This window comes from Pteropus medius, unplaced genomic scaffold (assembly GCF_902729225.1).
Source record: "Pteropus medius unplaced genomic scaffold, Ma_sr-lr_union100, whole genome shotgun sequence".
Classification (NCBI taxonomy): domain Eukaryota; kingdom Metazoa; phylum Chordata; class Mammalia; order Chiroptera; family Pteropodidae; genus Pteropus; species Pteropus medius.
Window position 1 is genome coordinate 1,369,849 of NW_024354504.1, and position 17,214 is coordinate 1,387,062.

Genomic DNA, 17,214 nt, shown 5'->3' on the forward strand with positions numbered 1-17,214 from the left:
ACCTCCCCCTGCGTCTTGTTTGGCATTCTCATTCGGTTCAAAAGAGAGTGTTCTAATTATTTTCAGCGCATCGTTTGAGAAATGCAGACCTCTTCTAATTCTAAATTCAGATTTTTGTGTTTAAATTATGAGAACTCTAATGATCTGTCTGAAATCTTATTTCAGACCTCGATCCTTCTGGATCGCCAAATCAAACTGAAATTGATGAGACAAACACTTTAATCGGACGCTTAGTCTGTTCCCCTCGCCCCTCTGTGCGAGCAAAGGTGGTGTGTCGCTGGGCCCTAAGTCCTCTCTGCCCTCCCTCCACAGTCATGAAATGCACACTTCTAGTTTGGGAACTTGTAGTGACACGTGACCACATACGATGGTTGACAGGTAAACGCCCCGATTCCAGCGCCCTGTTTCCCGTGTCAGACGCAGCCTCTCGGTTACCGTGCTGGGATCAGGCTGGAGGTCCAGGCCACTGCTCAGCACCAGGGACACAGCCTCCGTCCTGAGAAGCATGCTTTCCCCAAGAAGAGAAGGCCGTCAGCCCCTCTGCTCACCGTTGTCATGGGCTTGACTTCCAGTCTTTCCTTAGAAAAGATCGTTAAAGGCACGGAAAGCTCAGTTTGGAGTCCCTTTTCGCCATCAGAGGCATAGCCAGAGGCCCGTCCCGGCCTGTCCTGTGTCCCACACAGACGCCCTGCAGCGACGCGGCCTGGCTTCCGCCTCCTGCCCGTGTCAGGCGCGGCCACCGCACACTCGTGCGGGGTGGTGTGCCCCCGGCCCGGTCCTGCGCTTTCCTCCTTGCTCCGGGTCCCAGGGACACCCCCGAGCTGCCGTTTAAATGCGCCGTGCAGGACACGTGGCTCCAGGCCTTGCCCCGACCGTTCTGATTCACAAAGGCACCATTGAGGAGACGCTGGTTTCCAGAGGCGCAACGCTGTGTTCTGTGCCAGGCACAGACGCCCACGGCCCTGTGTCCCGAGATCCAGCAGTGAAAGGAGGGACACCGACACGTGCAGAGCAGTCACCCCAGCAGAGGACCCGTGTAACTCGAAAGCGAGACAGAAATGCCAGGCCAGCCCCTTTGAACGTGGGCCTCGAGGGAGACGGAGCGGCCCAGGGAGGGCGCGGTCCACCCAGCACACAGGCGGCCGGAGGCCCAGGCGTCGGCACGGCACAGAGCAGCTCAGCCCCTGCTGAAGGAAGTGGCGGACCCCACTAGCGTGACGTTTTCCTGCTGTCCTTTCGTTTGTCACCGCCCTGTGCGGAGGCCCGGCTCAGGCTGACGCCTCCCGTCTGACCTCGCGGTGGCAGCGGGTTCACGGCACCGCAGGGCCACGAGGGACCGTGTGAATGAGTTCCGCGGGAGCGTCTTCGTCGCATGCTTTCTAAACGCTTGTTGAGGACGCTTCTCTAGCGCTTAGACCAGCCGGGGCCTTGGCAGGTCGTGACTACGTGGCATCTGCCGGAAGAACGGACCCACGAGGAAGCTTTGTTCCCGCGGGGTCTGACCAGCGCTGTTCCGAGGCGCGTCCCTGCAGGAGAGGGCGAGGGGCTCCTCGTGAGCTTGAGGCTCCTCGGCAGCAAGGGTCTCACTTCCAGGTGACTCGGACACGGGGAGGCGAGGGCTCCCAGACCCGAGAGAGGCAGTGTGAGGTGCTGCTGTGTCACTCATCTGTGGTTCCCACACGGATGAGACGCAGCTGCAGGAACAGCAGACGCCCCGTCTCCTGGTGATTATCCAGACCAGCGATCCCCAACCTTTGTGGCACCAGGGACCGGTGCTCCTATGAGCACCTAACGCCTGATGGTCAGGTGGGGCCGAGGCGGTGATGCTGGCGCTGGGGAGCAGCTGCTGACGCAGACGAAGCTGTGCTCACTGGCCCGCCGCCCACCTGCCGCTGCCCGGGGCCTGGGGGCCCCTGATCTGGACCATACGCACATCCGGCTCCGCGGAGAGCTGCAGTGCGCACTCCACGGCACTGCTGCCATCTTTGCCGGGAGGGAAGCCAAGGGGCCTGGCGTCCCTGGGCTGGCGGGGTGCACGCGGCCGACGGCTCACCCGGCTCTGGCTTCCATTGCAGGCTCCATGGTGCCCTTCTCCATGCGGGTCCTCCATGCCGAGCTGCAGCAGCACCTGGGCCACCCCCAGGAGTCACTGGACCGGCTGCACGGGCTGAAGGCCGTCTGCAGCAAGGTAGGCCGGCGCCGGGCGGCCCGCTCCCCGCCTCCCCCCGCCCCCCTCCCTCGCAGGGGCTCTGCGTGACCCCACCCACCCCTCCCCAGCGTCCACCGCCACCGCTTCCTTTCTCGAAAGACGGGGGACCCGACCCCTCGTAAGCATGGCATTCAGCCTCCTCGCTGGAATTATCCTGGGCGGCCGCGGATGGTTTTGGCAGCACCCGCGTCCTGGGTCCCTCCCTCGGTGTCACTGGGAGGTGCAGCAGGCTGGCTTCCTCTGGCTTCCTCTGGCTTCCTGCTGTGTGGCAGCCGCGCTGAGCCTGCGTCCAGGCCGCCAGTGAGGCCGTGGCACACGCCAGGCCGCCACGGCTCCTGCCGGTCCTGTGAGCATCTGCCTGGCGCCAGACAGGGGCACGGGGCAGCGTTTAAAGAGGACGATTTAAAATGCTCCAGAGTCAAAGCAGTGACGCTGCGTCACGACAGCCGCCCCTCGTGAGGCTGACTCTGAAGCGGTTCCTGAGTTATCCGTGGTCGTGAAGTAAGTTACGTGGAAGGCAGCAAACCTGCGTCAGCAGAAGACCAGGTCGTTCTCTTAGTGCTGTTAGGGAAAAGCGAGGCTCAGAGTCTCCCGGCTTCGCCCCAGCGGGCGCTCATCCTGTGACTCAGTGGTCAGTACCCCAGTTTGCCGAGGAGAAGAGATGCAGAGAGGCCGACGAGCTCGCTCAGTGTCACACGCCTGGCTCTGTGGTCCACGCCCTTGTATTTATGGATGGGCGTTGGTCGATGACGCTGTGAGTCTCGGGCACAGCGCTGTCATCTGGTGTCTGTGTCCTTCACCGTGTGCTCCCCTCGCGCTGCCACGCGTGGACCCCTGGACCCCTGGACCCCGTGCGCCCTCAGCTGAGACCGCTCCTGGGTGGTCGGAGCTGTTTCCTGCCCCCTCTGGTGCACTTGGCACGCCCGCCCCCAAGTGCAAACGCAGTCCTCCGAACTCGGCGTGCCGACGGGTCAGGCGGGTGACAAGGTGGCAGCGGCGAGGCTCGCCGTCAGCACGCGTTCGGTGCCCACACCGTATCGGGCTCTGGGCTCCACACCCCCGTCATCACCCCCCCAGTGCTCACCACAGCTCTGCGAGGCGCTGGTGCCCCACCGCCAGACGCGGACACAGCCTCGGGCTCCATGCCACCAGGGCATGGCCGCGGAGGAGGAGGAGCCTGGACCACACACCGCCCTGTGGAGTCCAGCCTTCTGCCCTCCCTCTCCCCCGCACGGCGCGTCCCCTGAGGCCTCGGGCCGTGGCGCTGGAAGCCTGGGTCCTGCAGCTCGCCTTGGCCGTGCCGGGACGGTGTGCCCACTGCGCTGCCTCTGCCGGAAGTCGGTCTCAGGCAGGACAGGGGCGGCAGACTCGTCCCTGCGGACGGAGCCCTGTGGGCAGGAAACGAGTCGAGAGCCGTCCGTCAGTCCCTCCTCCCACGGTTTCCCTCCCTCGACCTGCACCCCGTCCCCACCTGCCTGACCCACAGGTGGCGGCATTGAACTTCAGTCCTGGGCGCGTAGGTGTGACTGCCTGATGACATCTGGTGGTGGACATTGAGCCAAGCCACTCCAGACCACCCCCTCGAGTGTTTCAGGGGCCTGGAACAGGCAAGAGGCCGGCGCTGGTGCTGCTCTCAGTGGCCGCCGACTGGCCACCAGCCTATACGTTGCTCTAAGGTGCTTAATTCAAGGGCAGTCTGCAAAGCCGGGGCCGTTTCCAGAAAGAGTGGTCACTTGGCCCTTATCCGCCCACCCGTCCCACCGTTCACACTGCCCGTGTGGTGCCCGCTGCTGGTCCCCAAGGCGGCTTTTCCAGGCTGGAGGTCGGGAGTGGCGGCGTCAGACTGGGGAGGGGACGTGGCTCCGTCCTTCAGTGGAAGGCCATCGGGTCTCCTGGGACGTGCCCACACTCACCCCCACTCAGTGTCCTGAGGCCCCGCCGGGTCGTCTCAGCATGGGTTTCTCAGGTGGAAAGAAGCCACCTTCGGTGGCAGCCAGAGCGGGGTGTGGGAGGGGCCCGGGGACAGCTGGGGGTCGGTGTGGGCAGAACATTCGCCACCGGCATACTCAGCCCTGTCAGGTGTCAGGCCAGCGTTCTCCGCAGCCTTGAGCCCTGTCACCGGCTTCGTGGGGGACGTGCCGACGTAGGGGTCTCCCGCTTTCCAATCTGCGTCGTCCTCACCGGGACGCGGCCATCCAGGTCCAGGTGGGGAGGTGTCTGGCGGGGTTCCCACACGCGTCGCAGCCCCAGGCCGTGAGATGGGACGTGTGTAAGGCGCAGTACGGACTTTCAGAGGCCGCCTGCGGAGTTCTGATCACCACGTGATCTGCACACTCAAGCGGAAACGCGCTGGTGCGTTAGCGGTGTGGGTGACGGAGTTAAAGGTCATTTTGTTATTTCCAAGTCTTGTCCGCTGTGTGTGTTAGCTTTGTGATCAGGCTTTTCTTCTTATTGAGAAAAAGCAGATGAGGACTGTGGGGTAAAGGACAGGTACAGCCAGGGCTGGGTGCAGCTGGTGGCGTGAGCGGGCGGCCGAGCCCGTTGAGTGCCGATTCCCTGTGTGGCAGCCAGCGGGAGCGCTTGGCGCCCGCAGACCATTTCCCGACGTGGACAGTCACCGCAGTGGCGAGTCAGTGTGTTCAGCGTGAAGCCCTGGTGGAGGGACGCTGCGGGTGTGCCTGGGACACAGTGTTAACGGGCGTCGCTCACAATCTTTATTAGGTCGCCCAGGGACTGGGTTTCTCTGGCGTCTGAGTCAGTGGGTGACGAGTAAGAACCGTTCGGGGAATTCGTTCAGGTGTAATGGGGCCGAGGACAGTGAAACGCGCCCCACTGAAAGTGCCCGTCCCGTGCACGTGACGGTCACGGCAGAGCCGCGGACGCCGCCCCGTCTGGCCTGCTTCTCTGGCTTCGGCCTAGGGCCTGGTACGGGGAGTGTTGAGTGTCCCTTAGGTGGCTTGGAAAACCTCTTTCTCAAACGTCCCCCAGGAGACTGGTGGGGTCGGGAAGGCCCCAGGACTTAGCAGAGAAATCTGAGCCACTCTTGGGCAGACCCGCCTCACCCGGGTCTGGAGTCGAGGGCGCTAGCGAATCCTCAGGGCCTTGGACTTGGGCCGGCCCCCGTGGTCTGTACGCTGGGTGCCTCTGCATAAACTCTGCTCCTCAGCCTCTGGAGCTGACCTACCGCCGTGGCGCCCAGGTCGCCGTGGCGCCCAGGTCGCCGTGGCGCCCAGGTCGCCGTGGCGCCCAGGTCGCCGTGGCGCCCAGGTCGCCGTGGCACTGGTGCTGCCTGGAGCTTTTCGGGAGAGCAGAGCGCGGGGCACACAGCGGGCGTGTGGGGTCGAGCTGCAGCTCCCAGGCACACGCGCACATCAGCTTCCACGATTTCCGGGACGGGCATCAACGTGGCACTCCTCGTGGGCTGCCGAACTTTGCTGGGAACCCAGAATGTCGGTAACCCATCTGCCCAGGCGTCCGTATCCCGTCAGAACGCCCGCCCCCCCTGCCCCGGCGACCGCACAGAATTCAGAGCGTGGGTTGTGCTCGCTCTGGATGTGAGTTGGCTGCCAGTTGCCTCTCAACACCCTGCTCGAGATGAGGCGGCATCGGTTCTGTGTGCGGTCGGGCAGGTGGGGTGCTCGCTCAAGGTGTGCGATTTTGTCCGCAGCCAAAACCCAGCCCAGTGTGACTTCTGCACCATTGGCCTCCCCTCCCCTGCCGTCCAGAACGCTGATGGTCGTCCGCATTGCTGCAGCGACGCTGGCTGCCCAGACCTGTGCAGGCCGCGCCCAGTCCCTGGTGGTGGGGCTGAGGCACACCGTCCGCTGACACGGAACAGGGCTGTCCAGAGCCATGTCCCAGCCCCGGGCCGCTGCTTCCGGCCGCTCCCGGCCCCTCCCCATTGTGTGCTCTGTGGAACCACAGAACCGCCACTGGCAGCGCTGCAGCCGCGGTCAGATACCAGCTCTTCCTGAGATGCCACCTCCCCCGCCCCTTCAGCCAGGCTGGAGACGGCAGGCGGCCCGGAGGCCGTCAGTGCGTGGGGAGGGTCTGCAGGCTCAGGCAGAGGCGGGCACTGACTTCGCCCTCACGATGTTCGCAGTCAGCGTCCGCCGCCCTGAGTCACCCGAGCTCTTTGCTTGTGGCTGGTTGTGCTCTCAGACCCCACGTCCTGCCCTCCGGCCCCAGCGACTCACAGCCTGGGCGGCCGCCGTCTGCAGTGTGTGTCTGTGTGGGTGCCACGCCCCTGGGCGGATCGGCTCCCCGCAGAGAAAGCCGTTCCCTGCACCGCCTCACGACGAGCCTAAAGCAAACCCGTTTGCGTGACGTCGGTCTTGGTCTCACCCCGCAGATCCTCGCGCGTTTGGAGCAAGGCTTGGCGGAGGACGGCAGTGCGGGCACCATCACGCCGGAGAACAGGCAAGGTCGGTGGCCACTCGCGGAAGGGCCGTCCGGTCCGTCAGAGGTCCGGCGTCTCTCTCCGCCTCGCTCCCTCTCCCCTCAGTCCACACTGCGGCCCTGCTCGCGTGCACGCGCGCGCTCGCTCCTTGTCGGGGACCAAGCCCCGTGCTCGGTGCTGTCGACCTTGAAGAGCGAGACTAGACCTAAGGAGCTGGGCGGGTGGAGCCACCGCACCGGGTGCGGCCAGGACAATGAGCTTCCTCGGTGCGGTGGGTGTGGCGCAGGGGAGGGGCCTGGCCCTGGGTGGGCACCCGCTGCCCAGGGACAGCCTGTGGCGGGCGGGCGCGTGCCGCTGAGGAGGGGGGCCCGCATGCAGAGCCTTGCAGGCGGGCTCGGCGCCGGGCGACGGGCTGGCTTGCGTTTGGAGGCCACTGTCCTGCGACGTGTTGAGAGGAGGAGGATGAGCTCCCGGTCCTGCCCGGAGCCCCGCCCGCCCGCGCCTCCCTGCGGGGCCCTCACCTCTGCACAGCGGCCTGGGGCCACCCCCATCTCCTCGTCCGCATAGCACCTGTCCTGCTTCCTGTCCTCACCTCGGTCCAGGGGCTGGTCGTCTCCCTCTGTGCGCCCGACTCGGAGTGGGCTTAGTGACTGCTGGCCACACAGACTGCGCTGGCAAACCGAGGGGCCAGGGCGGGGGTGTGGCCTGAGGACAGAGCACCGGGGTGGACGCTGTGCGGGTTGCCCGGCGCACCCCCGTGCCCGTGGCCGTGAAGGGGGGTGGGTGGCAGGGAGCAGCAGGGCCAGAAACGTTCGCCCTTGGTGGCCAGCAGCACGGGGCCGCATTCACACCCTAGACGCAGCGTCCTTTGAGAAATCCGGCGACTGCCGGTGTTGAAGGCGCGTCCTTCTCAGTGCGGTCCCTGCAGGCGAGCCGACGAGGTAGAGGAGGCACAGCACCACTCACCCTGGCCGGACGCTCCCACACCTGTCCCTGTCACGGCTCCCACGGCCCGGGTCAGTGGGAACAAACAGGCAGTCGCTAGGTCTCAGGCGGCTATTCCTGGAGGCCGGCCGGTCACAGGACAGCAGGTAGACCGGCCTGCAGGGCGAGCAGGGAACAGCCGGGCAGAGCAGACCAGAGGCCGCCAGCGTCTCAGCTCCCCGAGACTCGTGACGCTCGGTCAGCAATCACTGAAAATGGAGCACTAGCCGCTGACATTTTTAATTGCTGAAAGCTGAAGAGCGAAGTTCCCGATTGCGACAGCTAAGTTTTCCGTGTTCTTCCTGAGTGCTGCAAGAACACGCGTCATTTCTAGGCGATCGTCATCTCAGAAGTGACCCCCGGTCCTGGCAGCGGAGGCCAGTCCCTTCACTGAGCGGGCAGGTCAGATGCAGGCAGGTCCCCCAGCTCTCGCCATTCAGACACGTCCAGGACGTGCTCATCAGCTGGACGGAGCAGACCGCCATCTGACCGGACAGGGTCACCCCACCTTCTGCCTCGCCCTCTCCCTGGCCCTCGTGCCCGCGTGCCCCCTCCCTTGGTGCTCGCGGGTCCTCGGGCTCCGCTCGAGGGGCAGACAGAGCAGAGGACTGAGGAGCGTGGGGCCGGGGTCGGGTTGGACATCCCTGTGTCCTCCCTGCGCCTCAGTTCACTAATCCACGAAATACAAGGCTCAGAATCAGTTTGGTCCTCACAGCTGACCTTGCTTCTGTAATCCTAATGCCAAACAGATAGAGGTCAGCCGGGGCGCACGCAGGGAGCCATGCGTCAGCCCCCCCTCACCCCAGGGCAGCTCCCGGGGGACTTCCGGGCTGAGAATCAGTGGAGAGGTGGCCGATGACAGGTGGGGCCACAGGAGGACAGGGCAGGCCCACGGCCAGTCTGGACCAGTGCACAGATTCTGTGGGGGAGGGAGTGGGCTCTGGAGATGCTCTGGGGGGGACGGCACGCCCGCCGGGCACACGCTCCGCGGGAGGCAACCTCGATTCTCCCTCACGCGAACGTGCTCGTGACCTCTGACCCCTGTGCCTCAGCCCACTGACCTCCGTTCTCGTTTCTGTCCACACGGCTCGGGAGCTGAGGCCTGGAGCCGGTGAGCTCAGCGTGCGGGCCCAGGGGGCGGGGAGGCCTGTGGCCGGTGACACGTCCCCAGGGCCCTGATGCTCTCGGGTGCTGGTGCTGGGGATGCAGCCCTGGCTGACGGCGCGTGCTGGGCAGCACGTGCGCACCCAGGTGGGCCTGGCTGTAGGGACAGAGCGACCTTGTAGGCAGCTCACGGGACTGACCAGGGCTGAGGGCGGGGGGCCTGACCGCGCTGCTCACCGCCACCCCTCTCCCCCAGCCTCCATCCAGCTGTGGCGGGCCCGCCTGGGCCGCGTGACCTGCTCCGTGGCAAACTGCCTGCTGCAGATGAAGGTGCGTGCGGCCTGGGGGGGTTCGCGGGCACACGAGGGACCCCCGTGGAGGGCGGGTCGGCCCAAGGGAGCTCGCTGACCTGCTCAGGGGCTGTTGAGAGTTCAACAGAACGGGGACTTTTCATTGTCAAGTTTGGTTTCCATGGGTGGGTCTAGATGATTTAATTAAGATCATCGCTCATGCCCTTTCTCTCTGCAACTTCTCTCCATTTTTTGGTCTGAATTCCATCCCCGAAAGGGGTCCTGTGTTCTGTGCTCACGGACGGTGTTTTTCTTTGTCTGGATTTGAGCTGACGATTGATGCTTATGACATCTGGGAACGGGCTTCCCCACAAGACCTGCTTCTCAGGACACCGCCCAGGGCTCACCGCCCCTGAGGGGACAGCTCACCCACCGAGCCGGGGCGGCTGAACCGGGGCGGCGGTCCCCCCTTTCCCAGCCTTTCCCCTCCCCAGCTCGGGCAGCAGTCCCGGCTTCTCCCTCGGCGGGAAACCTGCAGCCCCAGCTGGCTCTCCTCCGGCCCAGGGCGGGTGGCCTGCAGTGAGCTGGTGGCGGTCGGCATCTGCAGGGGTCAGTTAGCCACAACCGGGAGCAGTGCTGTTGACCCCTCGGGGCTGGAGGAGGGAGCAGCTCACACGGCCCAAGGGCATTCCCGAGCCTGTTGGGCAGACAGCTCCCTGGGCGGGCGGGTGCACTTGCGAAGTCCCCTGTTTCGGGGCAGCTGGGTGTTGCGCCGCACACACTGGCCCCCGGGGGGGGGTTTGGTGCAGGTGTGAATTCAGAGCCACAGCGGCTCGTCCATTAGGCCAGCAGGTGTGGCCGGAACCTGCGTGGAGCGGCCAGCACTGGGCATCGTGCACTCCCTGTCCTGGCGGCCCCTGCCTTCTGTGCACCCTGTAGTGTATAACACTGGGGTACAGCGTGACCTTGCCGTGCCCTCCACATTCCTGAGTGGGCAGGACAGAAGTGGTTCTGTCCCCTCTGCCCCTCCAAACAAGCCATTCCTCCACTGCTGATCAGTCATAGCCAGCTCTGAAACCCACTGTCCAGCCCGGGGCCACTGTCACCTTTGCCTGAAATTCACGGGCTCACACAGAGCAACAAGAACAAAGTGAGTTCACAGGGCTGACGTGTCATCGGCCCTGGGGCCGAGACGCTTCTGGAGGGACGCTGTCTGTTCCCTGTTCCACTGCCGGGTTTTGTCTGCACTTTAAGACACGACACGTTAACAGAACCTCGTGGGACGACGAAGCTCTTTCACTGTGCCACCGCCAGGCGGCAGACGCGCGTCTTCTCCCTGTTGCTGGGACTCAGGACAGAGCGTAGCGTCGTGTTTGAAAAACACTTCGACGGCGAGTGTAATTTAATGTGAAACTTTAGATTAGTCTTTCATTTTCATCAGGTGAAAAGAAAAATTTTGCAGTCAAGGCGACCACAGGCATGAGCTTCGTGTTGCCACCTGGCTGGCTTTGCGGCAGCGCGGCCAATACGCGAGGCGCCACGATGATTAAATCGTGTGTGGACTGGCAACGGGATGTTTAATCAGCCATTTAATTACTCCGAGTAACATTTCCGTGACAGTGAAATACATGTTAATTTAAGTTTTTGATGACAAGATACCTGTTCCTAGGCCGCAGCCCCGAATTTGCGCGCGGCACACTGTGGGGCAGGGCCACGAGCGGACCCAGCCCGGGAGTCACTCCGCGGCCACTGCGTAAAGGCCGCCTTCTCCCCTTCCACTCTCCAGACAGCGGCCCAGGGCCCCGCGCTGGCAGCCACTCAGCCACGTGCGCTCCAGCGGCCCACATGCCCCCGCCCTGCTCCTCACGTCAGCTCAGGGACCGTGCAACGGCTGTTTACCTAATTTCACTGCCACCAAACAGGTGGAGCTGCTGACGAAAGGGCGGAGACCGGCTGAAGCAGGGCTGTCCTGCAGGCAGGCCGCCCCTGCCCTCTGTCCGAGCCAGACCCCCGTGACTGCAGAGGTCACAGGCGCCCTCTGCGGAGCCCACTGGCCACTGTGCCTGAGCACGGCCGTGTTCCCTGCAGCTGCAATAAAGAAGCCGCTTCAGGAAGGACACTGTCCAGGGACACGGTCAGCACAGTCCGGCTCGGTTCCCAGGCCAGGGTCCGCCCCAGGGCTGCGTGTCCCCACAGCCCTGCCCCGCCTCCTGTCTGACGTCCGGCCTGGAGTGTGCGGCTGCCCGGAGCAGCTGCCCAGGAGGGCTGTGGGTTAACACCCACATGCGAGAAGTCCCCCCCGGGACCACTGCTCAGTGTTTTAAAACTCCCTTCTGGATCCAGTTATCTTTGAAAACATTGATTCTTGGCCTTGACTCTGAAACAAAGATAAGGCAGCGACACTGCCGGGAAAGCCGTCCTGGAACGGACGCTGCGATGGCCTTGCTGGCCAGGAGCGGCCGCGTCACCACCCTCCACACCCCGCTGTGGCTCTGTGCGGCCCAGATATGCAGCGTGTTCACGGGCGTGGCCCAATCACACAAGAATGTCAGAACTGCCCTTCCTCACCCCTGAACCAACAGTACGGGGGCGTGCTGAATTACGGCGGGGGGTTCCCTGCGCCCCCAGAAACACAGAGGGGCTGGAGCCCGGCCCCAGCCAGGCCTCAGCTTCCCCGGGTCCCCTGACCGGCCACCAAGCAGCAGGGTCACTGCCCCCTCCCTGAGAGACATCTCTCAGCGCGTGCTCACGCTCACACACACACGTGTGCACGCTGACGGCTCCGGCTACAGCACAGCCCCGCCACGGGCAGCAGTGACGGTAGCCCGCGGGGGGCCCAGGACAGGTGCTGCCAACCCTCGTGGCCTGTGTCTCGGGTGAAACTCACCGTGATGAGCTGCACTCGAGGGTGCCAGACTCCCCCGTCCTGCTGACCGGGAGTTTTCCCTGTCGTCTGTCTTGGCAGCATCCCGGTTAGCAAAGCAGCCCCTCTGGCTCCAGTTTGGACGAGCTTGAGAACATAGGAGGAAAAAGAAAGGAAAGCATGTTCTGGGGTTTTGGGGAGACTAGGTTAGGGAAAGATGCCCCTGCAGACTCGGCCGTGCCTGCGGCCCACGTGACACCGGTGGGCGACGTCCCCTCTCTCCGCAGGACTACGTGCTGGCCGTGGACGCGTACCTCTCCGTCATCCAGTACTTCCCTCAGCAGGAGCCCCAGCTGCTCAGCGGCATCGGCCGCGTCTTCCTTCAGGTGGGTGGTGCCCGGGCACGCGAGCCATGGGGGACCCCAGGGTGGTCGCTGCCGACCCACAGTGACGTCGGGGCCGCCGGGGTGGCGGAGACTCTGCCCCAGAGGAGAAACAGTTGAGGGAACGGAGAGCGTCGGCTCTTGTAGCCCGAACACGCGCCCAGGCCAGCGGAGCGGCAGCGGGCAGCCAGGGCCCCGTGCCTCAGGGACCGTCCCCGCCGTTGTGGCGCACGTGTGCAGTTCCTGCCACGGACCAGTCACCCCGAAGGAGGGGCCTGTCCCATCCGCATTCGCAGGGACAGGGACGTTGGGCTGCGTGTGCGCGTGAGCCTCTCGTCAGGCGTTTGGCGCTGGTTGTCTGCGTGACAGTCGGGAGCTTTCCTGCTCTCTCTGTTCTCTGCAGAAGTCGGGGTGTTTGGGAAGGTTTGCGTCCCTCACTGAGGAGACGCCAAGCTAGCGTCCGGCGTCTCCGTGACTCACCGTCAGGGACCTGGCGTGGGGCGTGCTCCATGCCGCGAGCTTTTCTGTTTCTGGGGACCGTTTTAGGGTGTTCCAGAAATCACCTGTTTGCTCTGTGTTTTCATGTGCATTTGCACAGAGTTCAGTAAAGCACAGTTGTCTTTCATAATCTTCAATTTCGTTTCTCCCTGCAGTTCTTTCTCCTTTTACGTTTATAATCTGGTTCATCTTTGCTTTTTCTCCATTAGTCCATTCACTTTTTATCTTTTTGCCTCAGATAACTAGCTGGGGTTTATTTATCTGTTTGCTTACTTACTAGGTATTCTGCAATACTTTAAATTGCCTTTTCACATTTAAATGTTTAAGCTGCCTGTGACTCTTAGAAAATCAGTCAGGTTTTAAATCCTAATTACATTCTAATAATTATGAAGATGTAAACCTACTTTCTGATCACCAGAAAAATCAGTAGGGGGCAAAGAATCGTCTAAGCTTTCCCTGGCACCTTCCCTAAGACAGGCCCAGAGCCAGTCCTGCCTGGCTGCCCGAGACCAGTGCGTGGCCTGGGGCTGGGCGGGCAGGCCGGGAGCCCAGCCTGCGGGTCTGTGGCGTGCGGGCCGGGCCGGGTGCCGCCCTCCGAGCCTCCCTCCCAGACAGCGACGGCAACGGCATAGTGCCACCTCACGGGCTGCAGTCAGAGGTACGGGGCCGGGGGCGAAGCCCTCGTCAGTCCCCGGCGCACGCCCAGGGCTCAGCACGCCTGTCCTTCGCGGTGGCGCCGCTGAGTGTGCTGGCAGCAAACAGCAGCGCCTGTTAGAGAGTTTCAGCTAAAGCGAACCTACTGCGGGAAATGCGGGGCCTCCCGCGGGGGAGTCCGCAGAGGGAGGGGAGCCCCGTGCAGACACCTCTCTCCTCAGGGCTCCTCCTGTATGTTCGCTGTGTGCCGGGTGCCGTCGGCTGCCGGGAAGGGGTCTGCCCTCCTTGCACCCCATGATGTTAGCTACCGTTTCATGGACGCGGGCTTAAGACACGAGATTCCAGGGCCATCTGTTACTCCAGCAATCTCAGTATACCCAGGGCGTCACTTGTCACCAAACACCGAGCCCAGTTTCCTCGGGGCCGTGCTGGGGGCAGATGGTGGCTGCAGTGGCTGCACTGCTGGACAGAAGTCCACCCTCAGGGATGCAGGCCTTGGCTGCTGGGCCGGCAGCACGCCTGCCCTGACGCCGGAGGAGAGGCCAGCTTCCCCGGCAGGGCGCTGGGGAACTGGGGGACCGCAGCGGGGCCTGCAGGAGCGGGAGGCCAGCTCCCTACGCCTCCTGCCCGGCTCCAGTGGGATCACGCGGGATGAAGGACAGGGTTTCGCAGGGTCCCTGCTGCCTTCATGACGTGTCACTACTCGGAGTTTCCCTGTACGCAGCCCGGGACACAGGCCTGTGTCTCACCGTCCCCTTTTGTGCAAGTTTTTGTCGTAAGAGGATTTTTCTTTTTTTCCACGTCTCATAAGCCTTAGGCCGTTGACTTCCATCCTTACACTTGAAGCCCAAAGGCCTGAATCCCCCTCCACAAAACGCCGCCGTGGTTCTCCCGGCGATGGTGACGCGGGGACACGCCAGCCGTCGGCGCCAGCCGTCGGCACCAGCCGGCCTGGACCCCCGGGTGGGGGAGCTGGGCTCTCCGTGCGTGCGACGAATGCGGGCTCGGTTTTGTTTTGTTTTTCTTTTCCGTAGAATTCCGTATTATTCAATCAAAATGTGACTTTGACATTTTTAAGCTTGATGGTCTCTCTCATTTTGCTGATTTGCGATCTGCCACGTTACACCAACGTGTAAATGTTACCTTTTTTTGGTCGTTCATTTTGTTTTTATCTACTTAACGCTGTGCAGCCTTGCCGGGATTCCTTCTAAAAACTACGACTTTTTGGCAAGGCGCGGGTATTCACGGGTTAGTTTCTGGGGTGGGGACGGCAGCATCCGCGATATCTTGTGTTTTGCTTCCTGTTCAGGCAGTAAAAATTAGTCAACGGTCACCAGAGTCCTCCCCCGCCTGCCACGTAAACGTCTCCACACCCTAACGTGACTCTAGGGAACTGTGTGGAGGTAGATCTGTCACCTGAACTGACTCAGTAATTTTGTCAAAACAGATCGGTGACATTAAGACAGCAGAAAAATATTTTCAAGACGTGGAGAAAGTAACACAGAAGTTGGACGGACTGCAGGGGAAAATAATGGTTTTAATGAACAGGTGCGTACTGTGCGCGCGTGTGGACGCGCCTCTGATGGCGCTCAGCAGCGGGCGCTGCGGCCGCGGCCGCACCCGTGTCCATAGCGGCAGGAATGGGGTGGCGGTGCAGTTAGTAACGCAGGCAGACCACGACGGGGCTCAGTCGCTCGGGGGCGACCCCCCTGGAGACCGCTGCCCGACCGGGAGTAAGGCTTCAGGAGCGGATGGCGCCCCCGTCCCTGCGGCTTGGGGAGCCGCCCGCGTCCCCGTCGGGCAGTCGCTGGTTAACTGCTTGCTTGTCACTCACGTTCCAGAGCTTTCCTTCACCTTGGTCAGAACAACTTCGCTGAAGCCCACAGATTCTTCACGGAGATTTTAAGGATGGAGCCGACCAACGCGGTGGTAAGCTGCTTCCGCGCGTTTGCAGGCCTCGGGCGGTGGGGAGGGTGCGGGGCCCTGACGCGCGCCCCCTCCTCCAGGCCAACAACAACGCCGCCGTGTGCCTGCTGTACCTGGGCCGGCTCAAGGACTCGGTGCGGCAGCTGGAGGCCATGGTGCAGCGGCAGCCCAGGCACTGCCTGCACGAGAGCGCCCTCTTCAACCTGACCACCATGTACGAGCTGGAGTCCTCCCGCAGCACGCAGAAGAAGCAGGCCCTGCTCGAGGCGGTCGCCGGCAAGGAAGGGGACAGCTTCAACACGCAGTGCCTCAAGCTGGCCTAGGCCGTCGCACCCGGCTCCGCCGGGTCTTCGTCAACTGTGGTCTGGCGCTCGTGCGCGATGTCATGGGGATTCAGGGGCCTCTGCCGCTGGCGTCTGGGAGTGTCTCCTTGACCCAGAGCCAAGGCCGTGGCTGTTCTGCAGTTTGTCGAACCCCAGCCAGCCCGAACCCACGCGGCTCTCACTGTCTGTGAGCACAGGGGAGAACGTGCTGTTAGGGTTGCGGTCACCAACAGAACCCCAGCGGACGCAGTTTATTCCCCGAAGCTGGCCCACGTGGTTCATGAACTCTGAACATCCTCAGAGCGGCTGACACACGCGACAAAGTGCTGTCGCTGTGCGCATACATCGAGAGCACGTGTACATGGGGACGACGCCACACGCCTCCTGCCCTGCCCCAGGCCCGAACATCCACTTCACTCCTCCGATTCTCCCTCAGCCCATGCCGAACACCTGGCACGAGCCTGGAGATGGGTGACAGGATCCAGCCTCGTTTCTCCGTGTCCGCACATCATGGGGAGACGGGGGGTGGGGGCGTTGAGGGGAGTCGGTGGAATGAAAGGGTCCGAGTGCGTGGGACGCGGGGCCCCGGCAGGGCCGGAGCGGGCTACGCCTCCTCATCCGAGCGTCACGACACTTGAAGCTGACAGGGTCGTCCCTGCTCTTAAACCTGCGCGTCTCCTCCTTCCCTCAGAGTCCGGCAGGGCCCTGTCGGCGGCCAGCTCTCCTAGTGCATTCGAGAATGGGACTCATCTCAGACTGCTGTGAACGCCTGTTGCGTGAGCAGAGCGACGCTGTTTCTGTTCTTTTTGTAATAAAGTAAAAACACCCACGCACCTACCAGGCAGACGGCCTCTACACATTTGTTGAAATACAGGTTAATTTACACATTAAAATAGGAGAAAAAGGTGAGCTAGCCAAAGGGGCTGTTGCATACCAAGGAGGGTTTAAACTTTTTCTCTTTGAGAGAAAAATAAAAACTTTTGCTTCAGAGGCCCAGAAAGCCGCTGATGTCATTTGAATTTCCCATCGCGAGGGTTTCCCTTCAGACCTGGCTTTGGCGAGTGAGACAAGACTCAGCCTCCAGTTGAACCTGACCCAAGGCCACAGGAATGTGGGTTTGCAGGAGGGCGGTTGAGAATGGTCCCAAGCAACTATGCATAAAAGCCAGTGACGCCACACAAGTTCCGGGCAGACTGCGGCAGACCGCAGACAGGTCCCGGGTCCCAGCAAACGGACCTGCATCGCGGAGGCTGCAGTGATTGGTCCCTCCATCCAGGAGGACGACGCCTGCTGAACCCGGGCTGCCGGGTGAGGGCCAGGGCCAGGGCCAGGGCCAGGTGGGGCCCACAAGGCCGTGGACACGATCACCTCCCCCCTCGGCATCTTGGCAAGTCCTTGAAGGTGGAAGCAGGGAGCGGCTCTGAGTGGCCGTGATGTCTGGGATGACCGTGGTATCTGGTTGGTTCTCAGTTCTCCTTTGTCTTAAAATTTAAATTGAACAGCCCCTAAAAGCCTGTCCTGGAGTCAAGCGGGGTGGGCAGCTAACCAGCAAAGAGCTCGTGCCCAGCCAGGCAGGACCTG

General features: G+C 62.8%; 1 protein-coding gene across 4 annotated transcripts in view; it reads left to right on the forward strand.

Annotated features, from left to right (window-relative positions):
- TRAPPC12 (trafficking protein particle complex subunit 12) overlaps positions 1-16,633 on the forward strand; it is a 36,009-nt gene extending 19,376 nt beyond the window's left edge. For all 4 annotated transcript variants that reach the window (XM_039855040.1, XM_039855038.1, XM_039855042.1 and 1 more), the window contains 7 exons: positions 2,076-2,188; positions 6,561-6,633; positions 8,953-9,026; positions 12,137-12,235; positions 14,832-14,932; positions 15,226-15,313; positions 15,391-16,633. In XM_039855040.1, the coding sequence (XP_039710974.1) occupies positions 2,076-2,188; positions 6,561-6,633; positions 8,953-9,026; positions 12,137-12,235; positions 14,832-14,932; positions 15,226-15,313; positions 15,391-15,633 (791 nt within the window). In that variant the 3' untranslated portion in view covers positions 15,634-16,633. The remainder of the gene's footprint in view (positions 1-2,075; positions 2,189-6,560; positions 6,634-8,952; positions 9,027-12,136; positions 12,236-14,831; positions 14,933-15,225; positions 15,314-15,390) is intronic.
- The last annotated feature ends 581 nt before the right edge of the window (positions 16,634-17,214 follow it).